Source organism: Helicoverpa zea, chromosome 8, assembly GCF_022581195.2.
Source record: "Helicoverpa zea isolate HzStark_Cry1AcR chromosome 8, ilHelZeax1.1, whole genome shotgun sequence".
Classification (NCBI taxonomy): domain Eukaryota; kingdom Metazoa; phylum Arthropoda; class Insecta; order Lepidoptera; family Noctuidae; genus Helicoverpa; species Helicoverpa zea.
This window is the reverse complement of record NC_061459.1, coordinates 1,342,493-1,360,411: the sequence shown is the minus strand read 5'-3', so window position 1 is coordinate 1,360,411 and position 17,919 is coordinate 1,342,493. Positions and strand designations below refer to the sequence as shown.

Below are 17,919 nucleotides of genomic sequence, written 5' to 3'. Positions count from 1 at the left end.
TTTACTCAGCTATAAAAATACATGGTTAAAAATATGGTGTGGCGAAAGCAAAAAATCAATTAGACCTTATTAATCCTTTGAAATATTCGTGTATAAGTATTCAGACTATTTGCTGGGGAGTTGTGCAAAACTTTTGGGGCCCGCATATTTTCCCTTTACTTCGAGTTATTGAAATATTTCTGCAGGATTATAGACAACTAGACGTTTTCCCGCGGTTTCACCCGCGTCCCGTGGGAACTACTGCCCGTACAGAAATAAAATGTAGCCCATGTTACTCGGAAAGAGAGTAGCTTTCCAATAGTGATAATTTTTTAATTCAGTTCAGTAGTTTTGGAGCCTTTAGGAAACAAACAAACAAAAAGATTTCTCTTTATAATATTAGTATAGAAATGATGTTCTAGCTGTGGTCTCAGAAGGGCTTGTTTTGTTATAAATATTAAATGTTGATGATTCTTTGGAGAATATTTTGAGTGGCTGAAGTTCAGATCGTTTGATGAGATCGGTTTGTGGTGGGAGGGGGGGGGGGGATTCCTGAATATTAATAAAGTTTGAAGACTGTTTCGTTGGTTTAGTGGTTGAAAGCTTTGTCCAGGTTTTGATTTCGGTGATTTTATAAATATTTTTTATAATGTTCGGACTGATAGTGCACTATAACTCGACTAATAGTCAAAATTAATTCGAAATTTTATTTTTCAAAATAATTGACAAAAGGCTAGGCGGGTGATATTAGGTCTGCATTTAATACAATAGACATTTTTATTCTCCCGCATACGTATGAAGTTAATTAAACAGTTTCGGTGAAGTTGGTGCAATATTTAGAGGAAACTTTAGCGTTTTCACATTAAGTAGGACACATTAGTCGACCGGGTGCAATTTCCACTGCATTTCAGAATTCGCATAGTGTTCATAATTCATTTTTTAAACTTCGCCTCTTTTTATCGTCAACTAGAGAATAACTTTTTCTGCATATATTCAAGTATTATTTTAAAGTATTGTGGCTAGTTTTCCGGATAAAATGTTTCTGTAAAGTAGGTTAGGTAATTTTTCCAAATTGGTCTTTCGGCGGGACGTTTTACTGTTTTACGTTGCGTGCACTTTATTTTGGATTGAACGTATGATTACTAAAGTTTAAACAGTTGAGTACTTAATTACAGATATGCTGGTATTTATAACATCGTCTCTCCACTTTGACGAATATCGTTCGAACAATACGCCTATCCATGATCTCCGCTGACACATAAAGATCGAATACCTATCCAAAACAATACAGTCCACTCAAGAACAGAAGGCAGCACTTTCAAACAATGCCCAAGCAAATCATATCTCCATACAAGCCACCAGGGTTTGACACTTGACCAAACCCTCGAACACTCGTTGGTACCGCATTATCTAACTCGATGGAGAAGACGTAATTAGTGGCGCGGCTCCACGTAATTCAATTGTTGCTCAAGGGCCTTGACCGACTTATTGTGACGCCTCTACTAATAAAACACATTACTTGTCTGTTTGTTCACACTTTTTATCAGAAGGTTTGAAGCTACATCTTTCTAAAAATTGTGAATAGTAAGAAAGCAATAAGTGGATACCTGAAGGATAGTCGACCTTTCATTATTTTGTTTTAGAAAGAAAAAAACTGTTAATAGAACGTTGCTTTGTTTATGACGATAATATGCCATTGAATCTTGTGAATGAAGAGATTGATATTCTAGCAATTGCAATCGGTGTTACCCAAGAAGTTACCTAAAGAAACAAATTTGGTTCTTAGTTCTATTCTTTAGTACTTGTATCAATAAATAAGGCGCTGTATTGCGAATTTTACGCATATAAAAGTCAGTCACCAAATCTCCACAAAACAAAGAGATAAACGTAAACAGTAACCATGGTGATAGACAGAAACTTTAATTAATATTAGTAGTTACCAAGTTCAACCACAATGACAAAAGGATACAAGTTTAAGGAAAAGTTAAGAGGAAACTGACTGCATATACACATCCGCATTTCTTCTTATAGATGTGTTATCATCACAAGGTAAAGGATGTTCCGGAGTTAGTACGTGTATAGATTTAATTAGTAGTTGACGTAAAAGATTGTCGTTAAATTAAAAATAATTAGAGTAAGAGATAATAGGTACCTGAAACGGTATATAGAACGTTGCGTAGTACTTATCGACTGCTCTGTTTGCTTTATATTTTTAAACAGTTGTTTTTAGTTTGTTATGAATTTAAAGATTATTTTTTATAACGATAAACTAAACGAGTATCTACTAAAGTGGGTATATTCTACACAAAACAGCACTTAGTAATTTTCCATTCATATTTCTTCATATCTATCGATTATATTAGTATTCGAAATCAATTTTTGATTGTTTAATTGGCCACCTTTGGTGTTAGGCATCAAAACTTCACTATCCTCTGTGACCACAACGATTATGTGATGGCTCCGTTAGTATCTCTAGTAAGAGGTTAGTCCCTCCGGAAGTAGTTAGATACTCAAGTTAACCAACTTGCCCTGACAGTTCGCGTCGACAGTGCATATTACTTGCCGCTTAACCTCTGTTTTGAGTCTTCTGTTTTATTTTGAGTAAGCAAATATCATAATTATTAATAATTTACAATGACTACTTCCTTTCTTTCTTTTACAATTTTGATGTACTTTATGTACTTTGCAAAAGACGATTTACTTTTCAGCCTAAAAGCAGACGAAAATTTCAATTTTTCTTTGCCCGACTAGAGAAATAAACACGAAGATTAGGCGGTTTCTATACTAATGCCGTCGAGAAAATCTGAAACGACAACTACAATAGGAAAAATAAAATATTTTACAAAATATTACATCTTTAAATGCATGTTTTAAACATTCTAAGACTATAAGATACCCAATTAATGATATAAGTCTTACCAAATATCAAAATCCTGCCCAAAATTTAACTTAATCCGAACTTCAACATGTAACAAGTGAAAGTCGAAACAAGTCAAATGAAGGATTTATAAAATAAATCGTCATTCCCTATTCGTTTAATAGCTTAACGGTTGTGTGCGACTTCACGAATGTCGTTCGCAGACAAACAAAGTTCCATTACTACGCACTTATGTTGTTCGTGGTGTAAGTCATAAGCGGGAGCGGGGAATGAGGAACCGAGGACCAATAGTTGTAAAGGATGAAGGGACCGGGATGAGAATCACAGGTTGTAGGTACCACAACATAGTAAAACAAATGCATTAGTTTTTTCATTTAATAAAAAAAAATATGTACAAATGCCAACAAGGGTTTGTATTTAAAACAGGTGAATATTTAGGTTTTGTCCGTTGTTAATATTTGTTGACAATTTATAGTAATAGTGGCCAGTGGCATTATAAGAAAAGAATTTCTATGTCTGATGCATCTGATAATCAATCCTCATGCCAAAATGCTGACTAGGCATTATTTTATCATGGCATATACTAGGTATGTATATTAATTTATGTGGAGTCAGCCGTTTCGTCTCAAATAAGTCTGAGTGCGTCTACGTAGCAACGTTGCCTATTCATAAAACCTTCTTTTGAAAATAAGGAACATTAAAATTACTCTGAAATATGTCTCTAGGTGCTTTCATAATAAGATCAGGGTATTAAAATTTCTTGATAAATTAATGAATAATAACTCTAGGAACTGAGTCTATTTATTCATAGACAAGGTTTTCTAGGAAATCTCATAACTTGGAGTCTTGAACCCTTTGAATCACCTTTGTTTATGCTCTCGACATGAAAGCCTTTCATGATACGCTTAGGATTTGAATACTGAATTTTATCTTTTTCTTTTATCACAATCAAAGATATTTCGTTTAAAAATAAGCTGGCTAGTAATGACATTTATGGGCGGTGGTCATTTTGAGAGTACAGCTTAGTTATAGTGAATATATTAGCGTAGGTTTTGTCTACAATAAAATCAGAAAACTGTAAAACAAATATTTATTTTTTAGTTTTTACTGCATTTCAATGCTTTGTGTAAAAAAAACAGTATGATTCTTTGTAATATTTTTCAGCTACATATACTTTTCATGTACCTGATTTTGTCATTTTGTGGAATTAAATCACCAAGTCTACCATTATAAAGAAACCAAAATTTAAAATATAAATTAGTTTGGCTGGTGTAAAAATAAAATCATCTACAAAATATTGTGTTCATCTTTACTACATTGGCATTTAAATAATTAATTTGATAAACTATGTAAAAGATTTTCTACATTCATGGAATTTTAAATTCGGTCTGGTCTGGCACATAAAATATGCTTCAAGAATTTTAAGCCTAAAAATTAATATTGTCTGCTTATACAAAATATTTAAATGGCGGCGGCGGCTGAATAGAAATAAAAATATTCACGTACTTTAACGAAGTTAATGAACAAAAGAATTTTAGAAAACACTTGTCTGTTAATTACTGTAATTAGTTATGCTTACGTCTTTTACCTAGTTCTTACTTTGTTGGTAATATTACAAAGTATATTTTAAACTTTAGTTTATGGTTTTGAATCCTTTCAAAATGACTATTTACCTATTTTAACCACGTTTAATGTTTATTTCACGCAATTACTTATGATTTCTTAGCTAGGTGGTATGATGACATTAAGGTATCAATCTAATGGGATTTGAATATGGAAACCAGTGTCACCATAGAGGCCAATGAACAAGCATATAAAATCTTGGTTGTGACATAATTTCAAAGATCTTCAGTGACAGATAACATCATTTTTCTGAAGGACAATCATTCCAAGTTTTTACCAACTTAGTCAAGACCCTGTCCGCATCTTTTACGTGTGTCTATACGTTGATAAGTCTTGGCAAGGCAACTCCTACATAATTGAATTACTATTCGCATGGTAGGGATAACACATAGTCTGTAAGAAATCCATCTTAACTTAGTTTATTAGGGTCATTGTGTGTGTACAAGTATTCTCGTATGTCATTTGTTTCGTGGCGATGTTTTATTTATATGGTACATACGGAATTTGTGATGATTGGAGATGTACTTGTAACTTTAATAAAGTTTTATTGCGGGTAAGAGACGAGTAAGAGAACAAAGCATATCAATATTCAGTGTTAGTCACGAATTATTTATTATTAAAACGCTTAGATTAAATAACTGTACTGTTGTTACTGTAGATTCAAAATTCAATGTTTATTATTATCTATCATCAATGATCGCTGCAACCAGTAAATAATTTGCGCATATTAATTGTAATTTGCAGATGACCTTCGTTTTGCGTCTATCGAGAGACACGATGCGTCGTGTTAATTATGTTTCTGATTAGCCATCTATGGTATTAATTCAATAACGTATATAATAACGTATTGGTATTTTGCTGTAAAAAAATTAACAGCAAAACGCAAGAATGAGAATAATTCTTAAGGGCTTGCTTTATTACTAGATATTTTTTATTGACTCCCAAAGTTCGGATGAGTGGAGTTTACATGTCGGATGAGTCATAAGTTTCAGGCTCAAAAACCATAGCCGGAAAACCAAAGATCATTCTCTGAGTATCAATTGTGGTATTTTCGTTGAAGTCAGAATTTTGAAAGAAAAATATATTTTTTACCAACAATGTGAGAATGAACATATTATTTCAAAATTAATGACTCCAATGAAACATCCTTTATAGCTGAGTAATGAATGATTTTATTTTATATTTATCTCGTGGATGATAAGCAAACAAGAAAAGATAAGCCAGTGCAAGTTAATGAAACAAAGTAAAATAAATAAATAAATACAAATAAAAATACTGTTTATTCGACTTTGTATTTTATTATTTACTCGGCATTGTCAATGTTTTCCTTTTGGACTACAACTGGATTATGTGCAGTAAAATGTGAAATATTATTTGTTTTCTTCTGTTTATATTTTATTTATGAGGTGGCCTCGTTAGTTATTTTAAATAGATTTTGCTTTTATATTATTTTACTTACAACTGAACGAATTAAATGTTAAGGATTGATTGAAGATTAAAGAACAAAAATGCCAGTGCTGTGGGATTGGTTTATAAGTTATTTAAATAAGTAGGTACTATTATACTGTATATTTCTTGCAAGTAATACATAGTCATAATATTATTTTGTAGCAGCCGTCCTTTCGAATTTGTGTACAAGTAAAGACTCAGATTTATTTACGCAGAGAATGCTTAGTTGTTTCAGTTAAATTAAAAAAAAAGTTTTTTTTTTTTTTACATTAAATACTATTATTTGTTTGTTTATTTAGTCGTTGTTTCTTATTGTTAGAACAAAATCGATTGAAACGTTTTTCTACAAAAGAAATATTTTTTATAATATTTTCCAGTGCAGTGGAACATTACAAAGTGAGGTTATACGTATTGTTGTTTTATTGTTCAATAAAATAATTATGTTTTGCGCCATTGATAACCTTCTTCTAACCATCTGTGGCAATGGAGACTAACAAAAGGTATAATAATTTATTTATTTTTCTTACAGTTCTATAGTACTGGCCGAGTACTTATTGATTTACAACAAATATATACAGAATTATTTTCAATTATATATTAAAAAAAAACAAAATAAATTATTCATCAATTCTAGAGTTATCATTAAAGTTGAGATTTTTTTATTGCATATTCTTATACATTTTAATCAATATGTTGTCGTTGTGTCTGGAACGCGAAACGTGAATGATCTCTGACGACAATGTTACACCTCAGTGACCGCCAGTCATTATTTTAAGCAAGGCCTTGGAATAAACTATTCATTAAAAACTAGGCACCATTCACTGGCAGACAATTAAAAAAAAAAACATGTCTTGAAAGATAGGTATTAATCAATTGTTTTTCGAAAATCGAATAGGTATTAGAAATTCACGTGCGTAGCCACAAGATCATCATTAGCTAATTGAAAAATAACAAATAATCAAATACCTATTAGGGTACGTAGATTTGTGACGTGTTATTAAAATTGTCAATTAGAGGAAATAATTAAATTAATTTATAAAGGCTGCAGGTGTCATATTCTTACTAGTAAAGCAGTATTTATTTATATTTTTTATTTAATCAAAGAATCGCAATACGATGTTTGCAAGACACATTTTCAACTAGTAAGGTGCCCTTTCACAAAAACTGTCACGGTCAAAAAAATCTCTCAATTTCTTTATCTAAGTTTAAGAATAAAGTAAGACATATTACATTGCGACTGTCGATTTTATAGACGTTCGTATTAGAAGCGGATACACGACCAGTCGCGCCGTGAATGGGAGTCGTTATGACAATCGGGTAACAATGCATTTTGTTTGGCGAACTGTACCTTGTCCTACAATTTGTGATTTCCATTCATTATCGAGACTTAGTCGAGATATGTCTCGCAGGCCTTTCTTTAATCGATTAAAAAAAATCTAAATAATGTCGTGAATATGTTTACATGTGCATACCAGCTATATTTTATATATAGTTGACTTGCAGTTGCGACTCTTGCGCACGTGAGTTCGGTTGCGGGAAAAAATTACAGTGAAATAAATAAAAATACAAAAATCTTGTCTGTGGAAAAATAAAAATTAAATGAAATCATGGAATTTCAAATAAATAGTAATTAACAGTGAATAAATGTAACTGTGTTTTTCTAAGTTTAAAATAAATATTAGTGTTGTGTGCCATGACTTCCGAAGAAAAATCAACGAAAACCCAACTGGACGATGTGTTGGGCAAGTTTAATATGTTTGGGTCGTACCATGGACAGTTGATGCTGTTCATTGGCCTAGCCTATGCCTCAAACTCGGCCTATTGCTCAAACTATGTGTTTGCAGTAGAAGAAGTCGGGTATAGGTTAGTATTTGATTTTGTTTTGTTTTTTCGTTTAATGCCGAACTAACAATGTGAACAGGACAATGTGAAGAAAGACCAATGTAATCGAAGAATTTTGCGACCTGAAATTATTTTTTTGATGACCTTTGTGGTCAATGACCTACGTTAAATGTTTTTAGATATAGTTCGAATTGTATTTAATGATAATGGCCGACTTATACATAAAATAGTAAACACGGGTAAGCCGAAAGACTGTAGCTTGCGCCTAGATTTGCTTATTGTAGATTTTAACCAGGGTCGCTCTTTAAGTGTTATTTATATAAAACTGACAAACTTAGGATACTGTTCATTGATACTAATGGACCCTACTTACTTTAGATTTTGCTTCACCTTGTGTCTTTCCTATTTACTACCGAATAAAATAGGTATCTTGTCTGCAAGTCATTTGCTTCACCGTTACCGGATTCCAAGATATATTTAGAGTGCACATTTATATGCACACTTGGTTTAGAAAGGCACGCTAAGTACTTAGACCTTAACCTCGTGTTTAACACGACCTTACATACCAATAAATATTTATAAACAAACTTAAACAAGTTTATCAAGTTCACGTTACTTTCTTTGTTTGGTATGCACAGCAGATAACATGTGATTGTATGAGATGCATAGTTTGGTATTGATATTTGGGTCTATGGAAGTTTTTTTTTATAAATTACTAGCCGTTTTCCCGCGGTTTCACCCGCGTCCCGTGGGAGCTACTGCCCGCACCGGAATAAAATATAGCCTATGTTACTCGCAGATAATATAGCTTTCTAATGGTGAAAGAATATTTAGAATCGGTCCAGTAGTTTTTGAGTTTATCCATTACAACCAAACAAACAAACAAACAAAGTTTTCCTCTTTATAATATTAGTATAGATTATTTGATGCAAATTAGACATAATTAGTTAAAGTCTTTATTTAAATTGGCCTTTGCAGGCTCCTATAAAACATCACACTAGTAGCACGGTACCAAAAAGTTGGGTTCGTGGAGAAGAGCTGAGACCACCATGGTATGGGCATGTGATGTTGAGGAATGAAAGTCATGTTGTGAGGAAGGTTTTGGGCATGAACGTGGATGGTTGAATGGAAGAGGATGACCAAATAAACGATGGATTGATTGTGTAAAAGTCGATATGGCTAGAAATAATGTAACTTACTTGGGGGACGACGGAAGAGCATGATGTGAGCAAACATGTTGCGCCCACCCCAAATAAAAGTGATATACCTAAATAAGACCTTTAATTAAGATCGTATTGAAGTGAAAATTGAGGTTAAGTGTGTAGTTTCTCCATTTAACCTGTTCTAGTAAAGGCCTGGGAATGCATTTGTATACGGAAACGTTATACATGCATCCGACGCAAAAAGAAGACTGCATGTTACATTGTGTTCGTGGGAAGTTCTATACTAGGTTCACTTATGTAGGTATAAGCTAGCAGATTCAAGACATCCCACTATAATATTATAATGATTAGTACGTAAAGACGTATGTCTTGATAGTCCTATAGCTTGTGTATAGAAGTAACCATTAAGCCACTTCTTATTCGTGGCGGAAAAGCAGATCACTCGGGTCGTGGTATAAAATGTAAATAAACAATATTTTTGAATGTTTTCGTAAAAATTTTTTATCGCGGATAAAGGTTGTAATTTTTGCAAAGTCTGCACGTTGTTTGAATGTTGAATTTGTTAGCTAAAATGTAGGTACGCAAAAGCGAGTGGACTAGAAGAAACGCTTGTACGTACACCGGTCAGATCTCACCTTTATGTAGATACACGTTCCAGTTACTGCTCCCCACAGTTTCATAGATTGTGATTGACAGTTTATTTAAATCTCGGAGAATCATTACGGGAAATAATCAGCCAGGTTTGACAGCCGTACATACCAATGCATACCCTGTAATTTTACATACAGCGACTTGAAAAATGAAAAAAAAAAAAAATACTTCAAAAATCATTGAAAAGCAAAATAAATGCTTTTAGGGGGATTGGAGGATCATTCTTTAAGTCGGTGTCTAGAAGTTCCTGCTAGGCTTAATTCGTCACCTTCTAGATCGATGCACATAAAAGTCTATTTCAGGTCCCATACTAAATAACAAAACGTGACATTCATTTATATGTGTAATCAGCAGAAATATGCGTAGCTAACTAACAAAAGATTTGTAAGAATTTGGTACCTTCGCAAATCATATGGAACAAGAAAAACATATTGAAGTATCTAAAAATACTCAGATTTCAGGAATAAGATATTCTCTGCCTCATTAACATGACTAAATAGAATTTGCGTAATTCATTGAAAAGTTTATACGTAGTTTAAGCGTATGTTAACAAATCCAATTAGTGCGTAAGTTAAAATGTTACGCACATAAATCATCACAACGTATATCTTCAAATAAAGGAATTCAATCCCGCTTTTCGTGGAAATTACTTCCCGTACCTTTTTTATTCTTGGTATCTCTTAAATCGGTTCAGTAGTCTTGATGTGAATGCCGGACAAACGGACAGACAGATCTAATTTCGTGTTTATAATATCAGTAAGGATTAGAGATAATTTATCATAATGTGATTTGTTTCAGATGCAAAAATGAGACCTTTGCGAACAACACGTGCGGGTCCATCAACGGGACATACTGCACGGAGTTTGTGTACGACAAGACTGACAGTTTTGTCGCTTATGTACGTATATCTAGCTGAACTAAATGAGAGTATGTTTATTAAATACCAGCCCAGTTACTTGGGCAACCTTATATCCCTATCTATAACGACGGCCAGGGATGTTCAAATGACAGCCGGGACCCACCAATTTAAAGTGCCTTTCGAAACACAATTTAGGTTATTTATTTAGAGAATTATCATAACTACCTATACAATCATATTTTTGACTACGACCAATAAATATGCCTAAAATGTTTGTTTTCAGTTTGAACTAGCCTGTCATGACTGGAAGAGAACTTTGGTGGGGACAGTTCACAGCTTCGCTTACATGGTTGGTCTACTTTTCGTAGGGCCACTGTCAGATAGGTAAGTTTATCAATCACTATGATCATCAAATGTTGTACGTTGGGTCGTGGGATCCTTTATGGTCTGAAAAGGTTGCTATACCATTTTATGTTGGTTTTGGCAGTTTCATAATAATATGTGATGTTTGGTCCGGTGATTCAGATGTGGTTGCAGATATTGAAGTTCTAAATTATTTGTAGCTTAGCCCAATTAGCTTTTAGCTGCTTAATGTGATCCAACAGACAAACTATGTTCATAGTTTTGTTGGACATTATGTACCTTATAGGTAAAACATAAAATGTACCCTTTAATAAATATATGAAACAAATCATAAAAATATAAGTATGTTGCTTAAGTACTTTTTTGTTTTTAAGTTTTGTTACATTTTAAGTAAAATGTATGTAATGTTAACCATCAGTGAGAATTTACTGGACCGTGTTATATCCATTTGTCGGTTCTAACAATACAGAATGTGAACACTCAATCATATCACTGAAGATAATAATGATGAAAAAATTGTTATTTATGGCAAAGGCAAATAATGGCGCTTCTCTTTTTTATGGTAAATCGTAAGGAAAACTTAAAAACAAGTCTGTAAATCGGTTTCGTAGTGAAATTACTGAAATGGTTAAGATGAAAGTAGGTAATTTGAATTGGTAAAGGGGATAGTTTTGTTTGAACGCATAAGGAAGATCCTTCAGGTTGATAACTTGGTTAAAAATTTTATAAAACTAAACATATAGACACAAAAGGCCCTGGTTAATAACGCCGGCAATACACGGACCGCTTGAAGCAGTCAGGGGCGACAGCTTCAAGCTGTGGACTGCACTGTGTCCGTGTATTGCCGGCCTAAGTACAAATTCTTCTGAAATTAAAACCCACAATAACCTATTATTATTTTAGGCCATCTTAAAAATTACAGTTTAGGTCTTCTCGTTTTAATTTTTTGTACAGTAACAGTGATATCTCGTCATTTCTTTCAGGATAGGCAGAAAAGCGATGATAATAGTGACGGGTGTAGTGGGCGGAGTCCTGGGCATCGCCAGGAGTTTCGCCACCTCCTACTGGCTGTACATCGTGCTGGAGTTCATGGAGTCAGCCTTTGGGGATATATGCTCACCGGCGTATATTTTGAGTAAGTTTGATGAAGAAGAAAGATAAATCCATTGGTCTGTCTTTACATTTCTGACATGTAATATTAAAACTAAGGAAATTGTTCTCTTTGCTATAAACCAAAGTTTGTTTTAACATTTTTAATGAGTTTATTTTACTCTGCTTGGGTTATAATTCTGAGTTCCACATTTTAATGCGAGGCTATATCCATTCAATTTTTTTTGTGGTAGGCAGAGCCTAAGCATTTCTAAATGTAAAAACTTTTTTCCAGAAGTTTCTAAGCTGGTTCTTAATTTTCCATTTTCTCAGATATAGAAATAATAGCCACAACAAAACGAGTTCCTTACTACATGATATGCGGCATCGGCTACTGCGTCGGAGGAATCTTAAAGGCTTTCATAGCCTGGATGGTGCCTTCCTGGAGAAACTTCTTACGAGCTCTCTACGCCCCAGCATTACTCTTCTTCCTCTACATATACCTCATAGACGAGAGCCCAAGATGGCTGCTGATAAAAGGCAAGAAAGAAAAAGCTGTAGCAATAATAGAGAAAATTGCAAAGAAGAATAAAGTTAAGGTTGACCAAAGGGTCCTAGATAACCTAGTTTGCGATACCGATAAGGAAGAGAATGTGGAGTTTGGGACTGTTTTGAAGAGCACTTTTACTTCGTCAGCTTTATTTAAAAGGTTCATAGTCTGTGTGATATGGTGGACGACTTCTACATTTGTCAATTACGGAATGACAATAACTTCAGTGTCCTTAGAAGGGAATATGTATTTGAATTATGCGTTGATGACGCTTATTGAGTTGCCTGGCAGTTTTATAGCCATGTATGTGCTCATGAAGTTCAAAAGGAAGTTTCCTTTGATTGCCAGCTTTTTGCTAGCTGGCGTGTTTTGTATTGGTCAACCTTTTTTGCCTACAAGTGAGTAAATTTTCTTGATTTTAAAAACTTATGAACGTATGAGGTGTACTCATAACAATCTGAATTTAAGCATCAGCTATGGCTGGAACGTTAATTTTGTTTTATATTATGTGTTTAATGCATCTAATTACCCTTAATTTCAAAGTGTTGATAACCTGATTCTGTTAAAACGCATAATAAGCGATACCAAATTGATTAGTCCTGTTAAATTAGCATTAAGTACCTACGTATACATATTGTTACCTAACAAGTTAACGTTGATCATGAACTCGTTTTTTCGTACACTTATTTTGGAACTGCCACCATTAATCCTTTTTTAGGGTTCCGTAGCCAAAATGGCAAAAACGGAACCCTTATAGTTTCGTCATGTCCGTCTGTCCGTCTGTCCGTCTGTCCGTCTGTCACAGCCGATTTACTCGGAAACTATAAGTACTACAGTGATGAAATTTGATGGGAATATGTGTTGTATGAACCGCTACAAAAATATGACACTAAATAGTAAAAAAAAGAATTGGGGGTGGGGCCCCCCATACATGTAACTGAGGGATGAAATTTTTTTTTTCGATGTACATACCCGTGTGGGGTATCAATGGAAAGGTCTTTTAAAATGATATAAAGTTTTCTAAAAAACATTTTTCTTAAAGTGAACGGTTTTTGAGATATCAGTTTATGGCCTCAGCGTTCTTAAAATGACGTGTAAAAGTGATGTAATGTCCAACTTGCAAAATAAACAATTTCATTTCATTTCATTTCATTTCATTTCATTTCAGCTCTCAAAGTCGTAAAAAGTATGTCCCCCCCCCTCTATTTTTATAACTACGGGGTATAAAATTCTAAAAAAAATAGAGGTGATGCATGCTAATTAACTCTTTCAACGATTTTTGGTTTGATCAAAGTATCTCTTATAGTTTTTGAGATAGGTTGATTTAACTGTAATTTACGGAACCCTTCGTGCACGAGTCCGACTCGCACTTGGCCGGTTTTTTCAAATTACAATGAACTCACTATTATAGTCCGGGACACCATCACCATTTTTTTGTCCTTTGTCCCACATAAGTCTAAAAATCAATTAAACCTTTCAGATATGGTGTGGCTTTCCATAACGATGTTCATGGTGAGCAAGCTGATGGCAACCCTATACTTTACTATAACGTATATGTATACTTCGGAACTGTTTCCTACGTATACAAGGAATTCTATGCACGCGTTATGTTCTTCGCTGGGAAGAGTGGGGTCTATTGTGGCACCGCAGACGCCTTTACTGGTAATTATGAACATAAAATTATATACTCTAACTAGTGGCCCATGGTGCGTGCTTCGCTACTTAACAAGTCCACTATTTTGTTACAAAAAAGTGATAAATAAACAACCTCTCGACCGATTTTTGCAAACTTAACACACACCATCTACTAAATAATACGAACAAACCTAAACATTTGGTTTGGATAGAATTACCCATTATTGAGTTACAAAATTACAACGAAAAGTGGCATTAATTTTTATAATATGTATCGAATTTCACGCTAAGAAAGTCGCGGGTAGCAACCAGTCTGTTACTATGTGGTAGGGCCTAATACTTTCTCATTTAGGCTGTCATTGTCACATCAATTGGATGTCAGAATTGACCCAGTTGAGTGCATCTAGTTGTTGCACCGTGCACCGCGCGGTCGATTTCGAAACGGGTCAATAATTGGTCTTATTAATGTTTATTGAAGAATTTCGGACGAGTAGTAAAAAGTTATTTGTTCGAAATATTGGTTTGAAGTTGATTTACTTTTTACTGAATGAATTTATTTACTGTATGTCTGGCAACTACGTTTGTGTTTAAATATTTCAATCAATTTATGAAAAAGCATTTATATGCTATTGTAATACTATATTATGAACTTTCACAAAAAATCGTTCAATAGCTTTTGCACGAGGAATTCAAACAAACAAACTCACAAACTTCGTCTTTCTAATATTAATGTACTTTTATCTAAATTTTCAGACGGTGTACTGGGATGGTTTACCATCACTTATATTCGGGATTTCGTCACTCGTAGCGGGTCTGGCAACGTTCCTCGTCCCCGATATCTCCAACGACGCACTACCCGACACCGTAAAAGAGGCCGAAGCAATAGGTTGTCAAGAAAAAACAATAACAATGAAGGAAAATAAAATTGATTCTAACCTAAGTGTTGATAATAGAAGTTTTGATTGGAAAGAGTAGCTAAAAATGTTGAGACGAATAAATTAATGTTATATTGCGGTACAATAATAAATTATTTTTTTACAATGGTGCGAGTTTTTTGTTTACTAGTCTCATACTATGATTATTCGCATCTAGTATTTACCTTATTAAAAAGTTTTCTACGTAAAAATATTATTTTCTTAGTAAATCCCATTGAACAGGCTTTGGTATTTTTCTTTTTCTTTTTCTCCTAATTCTACATCTTCATACAAAACGCCGAGCGTCAACAAAACTTCGCATCTCTAGCGCCACCTATCGGCGTCAAGCGAAAGACTTCAGTTCGAATCGCAGCAATGGCCGGCCGGTATCAATAACTGCTCGCGCGGTGAAAAACCTAAGTAACACCGTCCCTTGTTCCCGGCATCCCCTGAGTACCTAGTAATTAATCCTTTTTATCTCATAGCCTGTATCTAGCCAACACATCTTATCAAACGTCCCCGGCTGGACGCTAAACTCAATCACCTATTATGTCGTACGTAATAGAACTTTCGTTTTTTCAAAATCAGAACACTAACAACAACAATAGTACAGGCAGAATCGTCTCCTCTGATATTCCATTGACGTGACAAAATCCTGGGACCGCAGAAAAGCACAGGATTTTTTCAGGATATTTTCAGCAAAGTGGAACAACTCTGTTCACGGTGTAAAAATACAGTTTGTTTGGCCACTTTAATCCGGCTCCTGGGCTGCAAAGCAAACAATTTGACAGACATTCATAGTACATATATGTATGTAATGTGTAGTACATATGTTGGTGTACCGTGTTATGTGCTAGTCTTTGTGCAATATTGTGAAATTGGGTGGTGACTGTGTGTGAGTATTGCAGTTTTTAAGGTGTTGTAGAGAGAAATGATTTTGTGTATGCTAGATTAGGTAAAGGGTTTGACTGAAACAGTTTCTAGTCCATATTAAGGGATTAACAATAAAAAAATAGATCAATCTTTCCTCGTCCTAGAATAACTAATATCTAAATCTCCATTTTATTTTTATAAGAAAATACGCATTTTTAATCTTTTAATAATAATCACAATAATGTCGGTTTTGTGTCACCATTTCATTAAAGTTGTCTCAAAAGGGCTTCAGCGTGTTGGTTTCGGCCCCACGTTCGTATTCCAAAAATCCAAAAATTAAAGACAATTATGTATTAAAGATAAAGCAACTAATTTAATCACACATCACAGTCAACATCAAAAATCTAACCCCAGTACAAATGAGCAGGTGATTACCCGCACAGATTGAGCGGGTGTAAGCGCACAGCGCGCGGCGGCCGATGCGAGCTATTTTCAATTTGGCCGCGTGCGCCACCTGCGAGTGTTCTGCAATATTAATACTGCAGCCATGTACACTGCGATGGGATAGACGGAGAGCAGGATACCTTTGGTTGTAGTTTATTTCAATTTAAGCCTTTTTAAATGAATTCGAAACGTTTTAAATTTTAAATTTTTTTATGTGGTTATACCTACGACACAAAGTTGATTTTCCCTTACAGTTTTTTTCTTACTGTTACTGTTACAGCCTTTTTCTTACTGATTGAAGAAAACAACTACGGATTTTGGGACTAAGGCAATATACTGTGTGGTTTTCTTGCTATTTCATAACAATGGTCTTATATTCTCCTTAATTCTAATTTGAATTTAAGATTTAATTGGTCAAGATTTTGGTGGTACTAATATTATTAAAATTGTGATCATATATAATACTCGAAATGTACATGAATAAATAAATTGATTTGAATTTATGTTTCTCAAGATAGGTACGTATATCCCGTATCTTGAGAAACAGAAATATAACAGACATAAATAAATCGTAAAAGGACACACACACAAACCTCATACGTACCTAACTTTACCGTAAATGAAGTTTAACTCTAGCTTACGAGCTCCTGGACTATAAAGCGTGAATGGAATTCCTACATGGGGAATTGCCGCCGCAACTTGATACAAGCGATTCTATAGATATGGTGCATACGACTAATGTTTTATCATTTTGCTACATTTGTATCGAAGCCGCTGTATTTGAGTCTACATATTTTGGAAGTCGAGTACCTACCTGCATTCGGTGATGTTAGGTTCATTTTTTACAAATTAAATTTTAGGAAGTTGGGTTGACACATACGATTTTGTGAATTTTGCTGACTAATGGAGGATTTCTTTAAACGTTGTACCTATGTATCCGTTATTTTGATGACATAAATGACAAGAATATTATAAAATTAACAATGCAATATTTCGAGGTAAAATTATTTCAGTGAATATTTAAATAAAGTCTAACTATAAGGACATTAAGCTCTAATGAGGATATAATTTAAGTTTATTCTCTAGTATATTTTCTATAGCCTGTATGTAGGATAAGCCCTGAGGTAACTCGGAAACTTCTCGCAGTGAATAAAAAATATCGAGATGGACTTAAGCGAGCGATTTAAGATGTTGGTACACTGAGAGCAACTTAAGATTTTGTATTCATAAAAAAAATACTGTTAAAAATTATGTTAGTAATAAAAAAATGTTGTAATTTTGGAGTTGGTGTATAAAGTAAGTAAAATTGAATGTGTCCCGGGGTATGTGTACCTAAACCTTCCACATTACTTTTTTTTTTATGAAAACGCACGAAAATCTACGCAATATATTTTGAGTTCGACGAAACGATATTGTTCTCTATTTCAGAATTTATATCTCTTTTTAAGATATAAGCTTCCATGTTTATGTATTTTCGCAATTTCACTAACTTTTCTATTTACTCACTCACTCGCACATGGTATTCCTATATAAAGTTAAACAAAAAGCAAACGACAGTACAACTAACAACTTTGTCGATGCAAAATTCAACGTTTTTATTACATTGA

At 33.9% G+C, this 17,919-nt stretch overlaps 1 protein-coding gene across 2 annotated transcripts; it reads left to right on the top strand.

Annotated features, from left to right (window-relative positions):
- Nucleotides 1-4,974: 4,974 nt before the first annotated feature.
- On the top strand, nucleotides 4,975-15,122 carry LOC124632434 (organic cation transporter protein-like). 2 transcript variants are annotated; one of them, XM_047167278.1, is made up of 7 exons: nucleotides 4,975-5,033; nucleotides 10,384-10,483; nucleotides 10,728-10,828; nucleotides 11,791-11,942; nucleotides 12,230-12,844; nucleotides 13,927-14,108; nucleotides 14,835-15,122. In XM_047167278.1, the coding sequence occupies exons 1-7, from the start codon at nucleotides 4,990-4,992 to the stop codon at nucleotides 15,054-15,056; spliced, it is 1,416 nt and encodes a 471-aa protein (XP_047023234.1). In that variant the 5' UTR covers nucleotides 4,975-4,989; the 3' UTR covers nucleotides 15,057-15,122. The 2 variants fall into 2 exon arrangements, with proteins under 2 accessions (XP_047023234.1, XP_047023233.1); XM_047167277.1 differs by lacking the exon at nucleotides 4,975-5,033 and adding an exon at nucleotides 7,294-7,792.
- The last annotated feature ends 2,797 nt before the right edge of the window (nucleotides 15,123-17,919 follow it).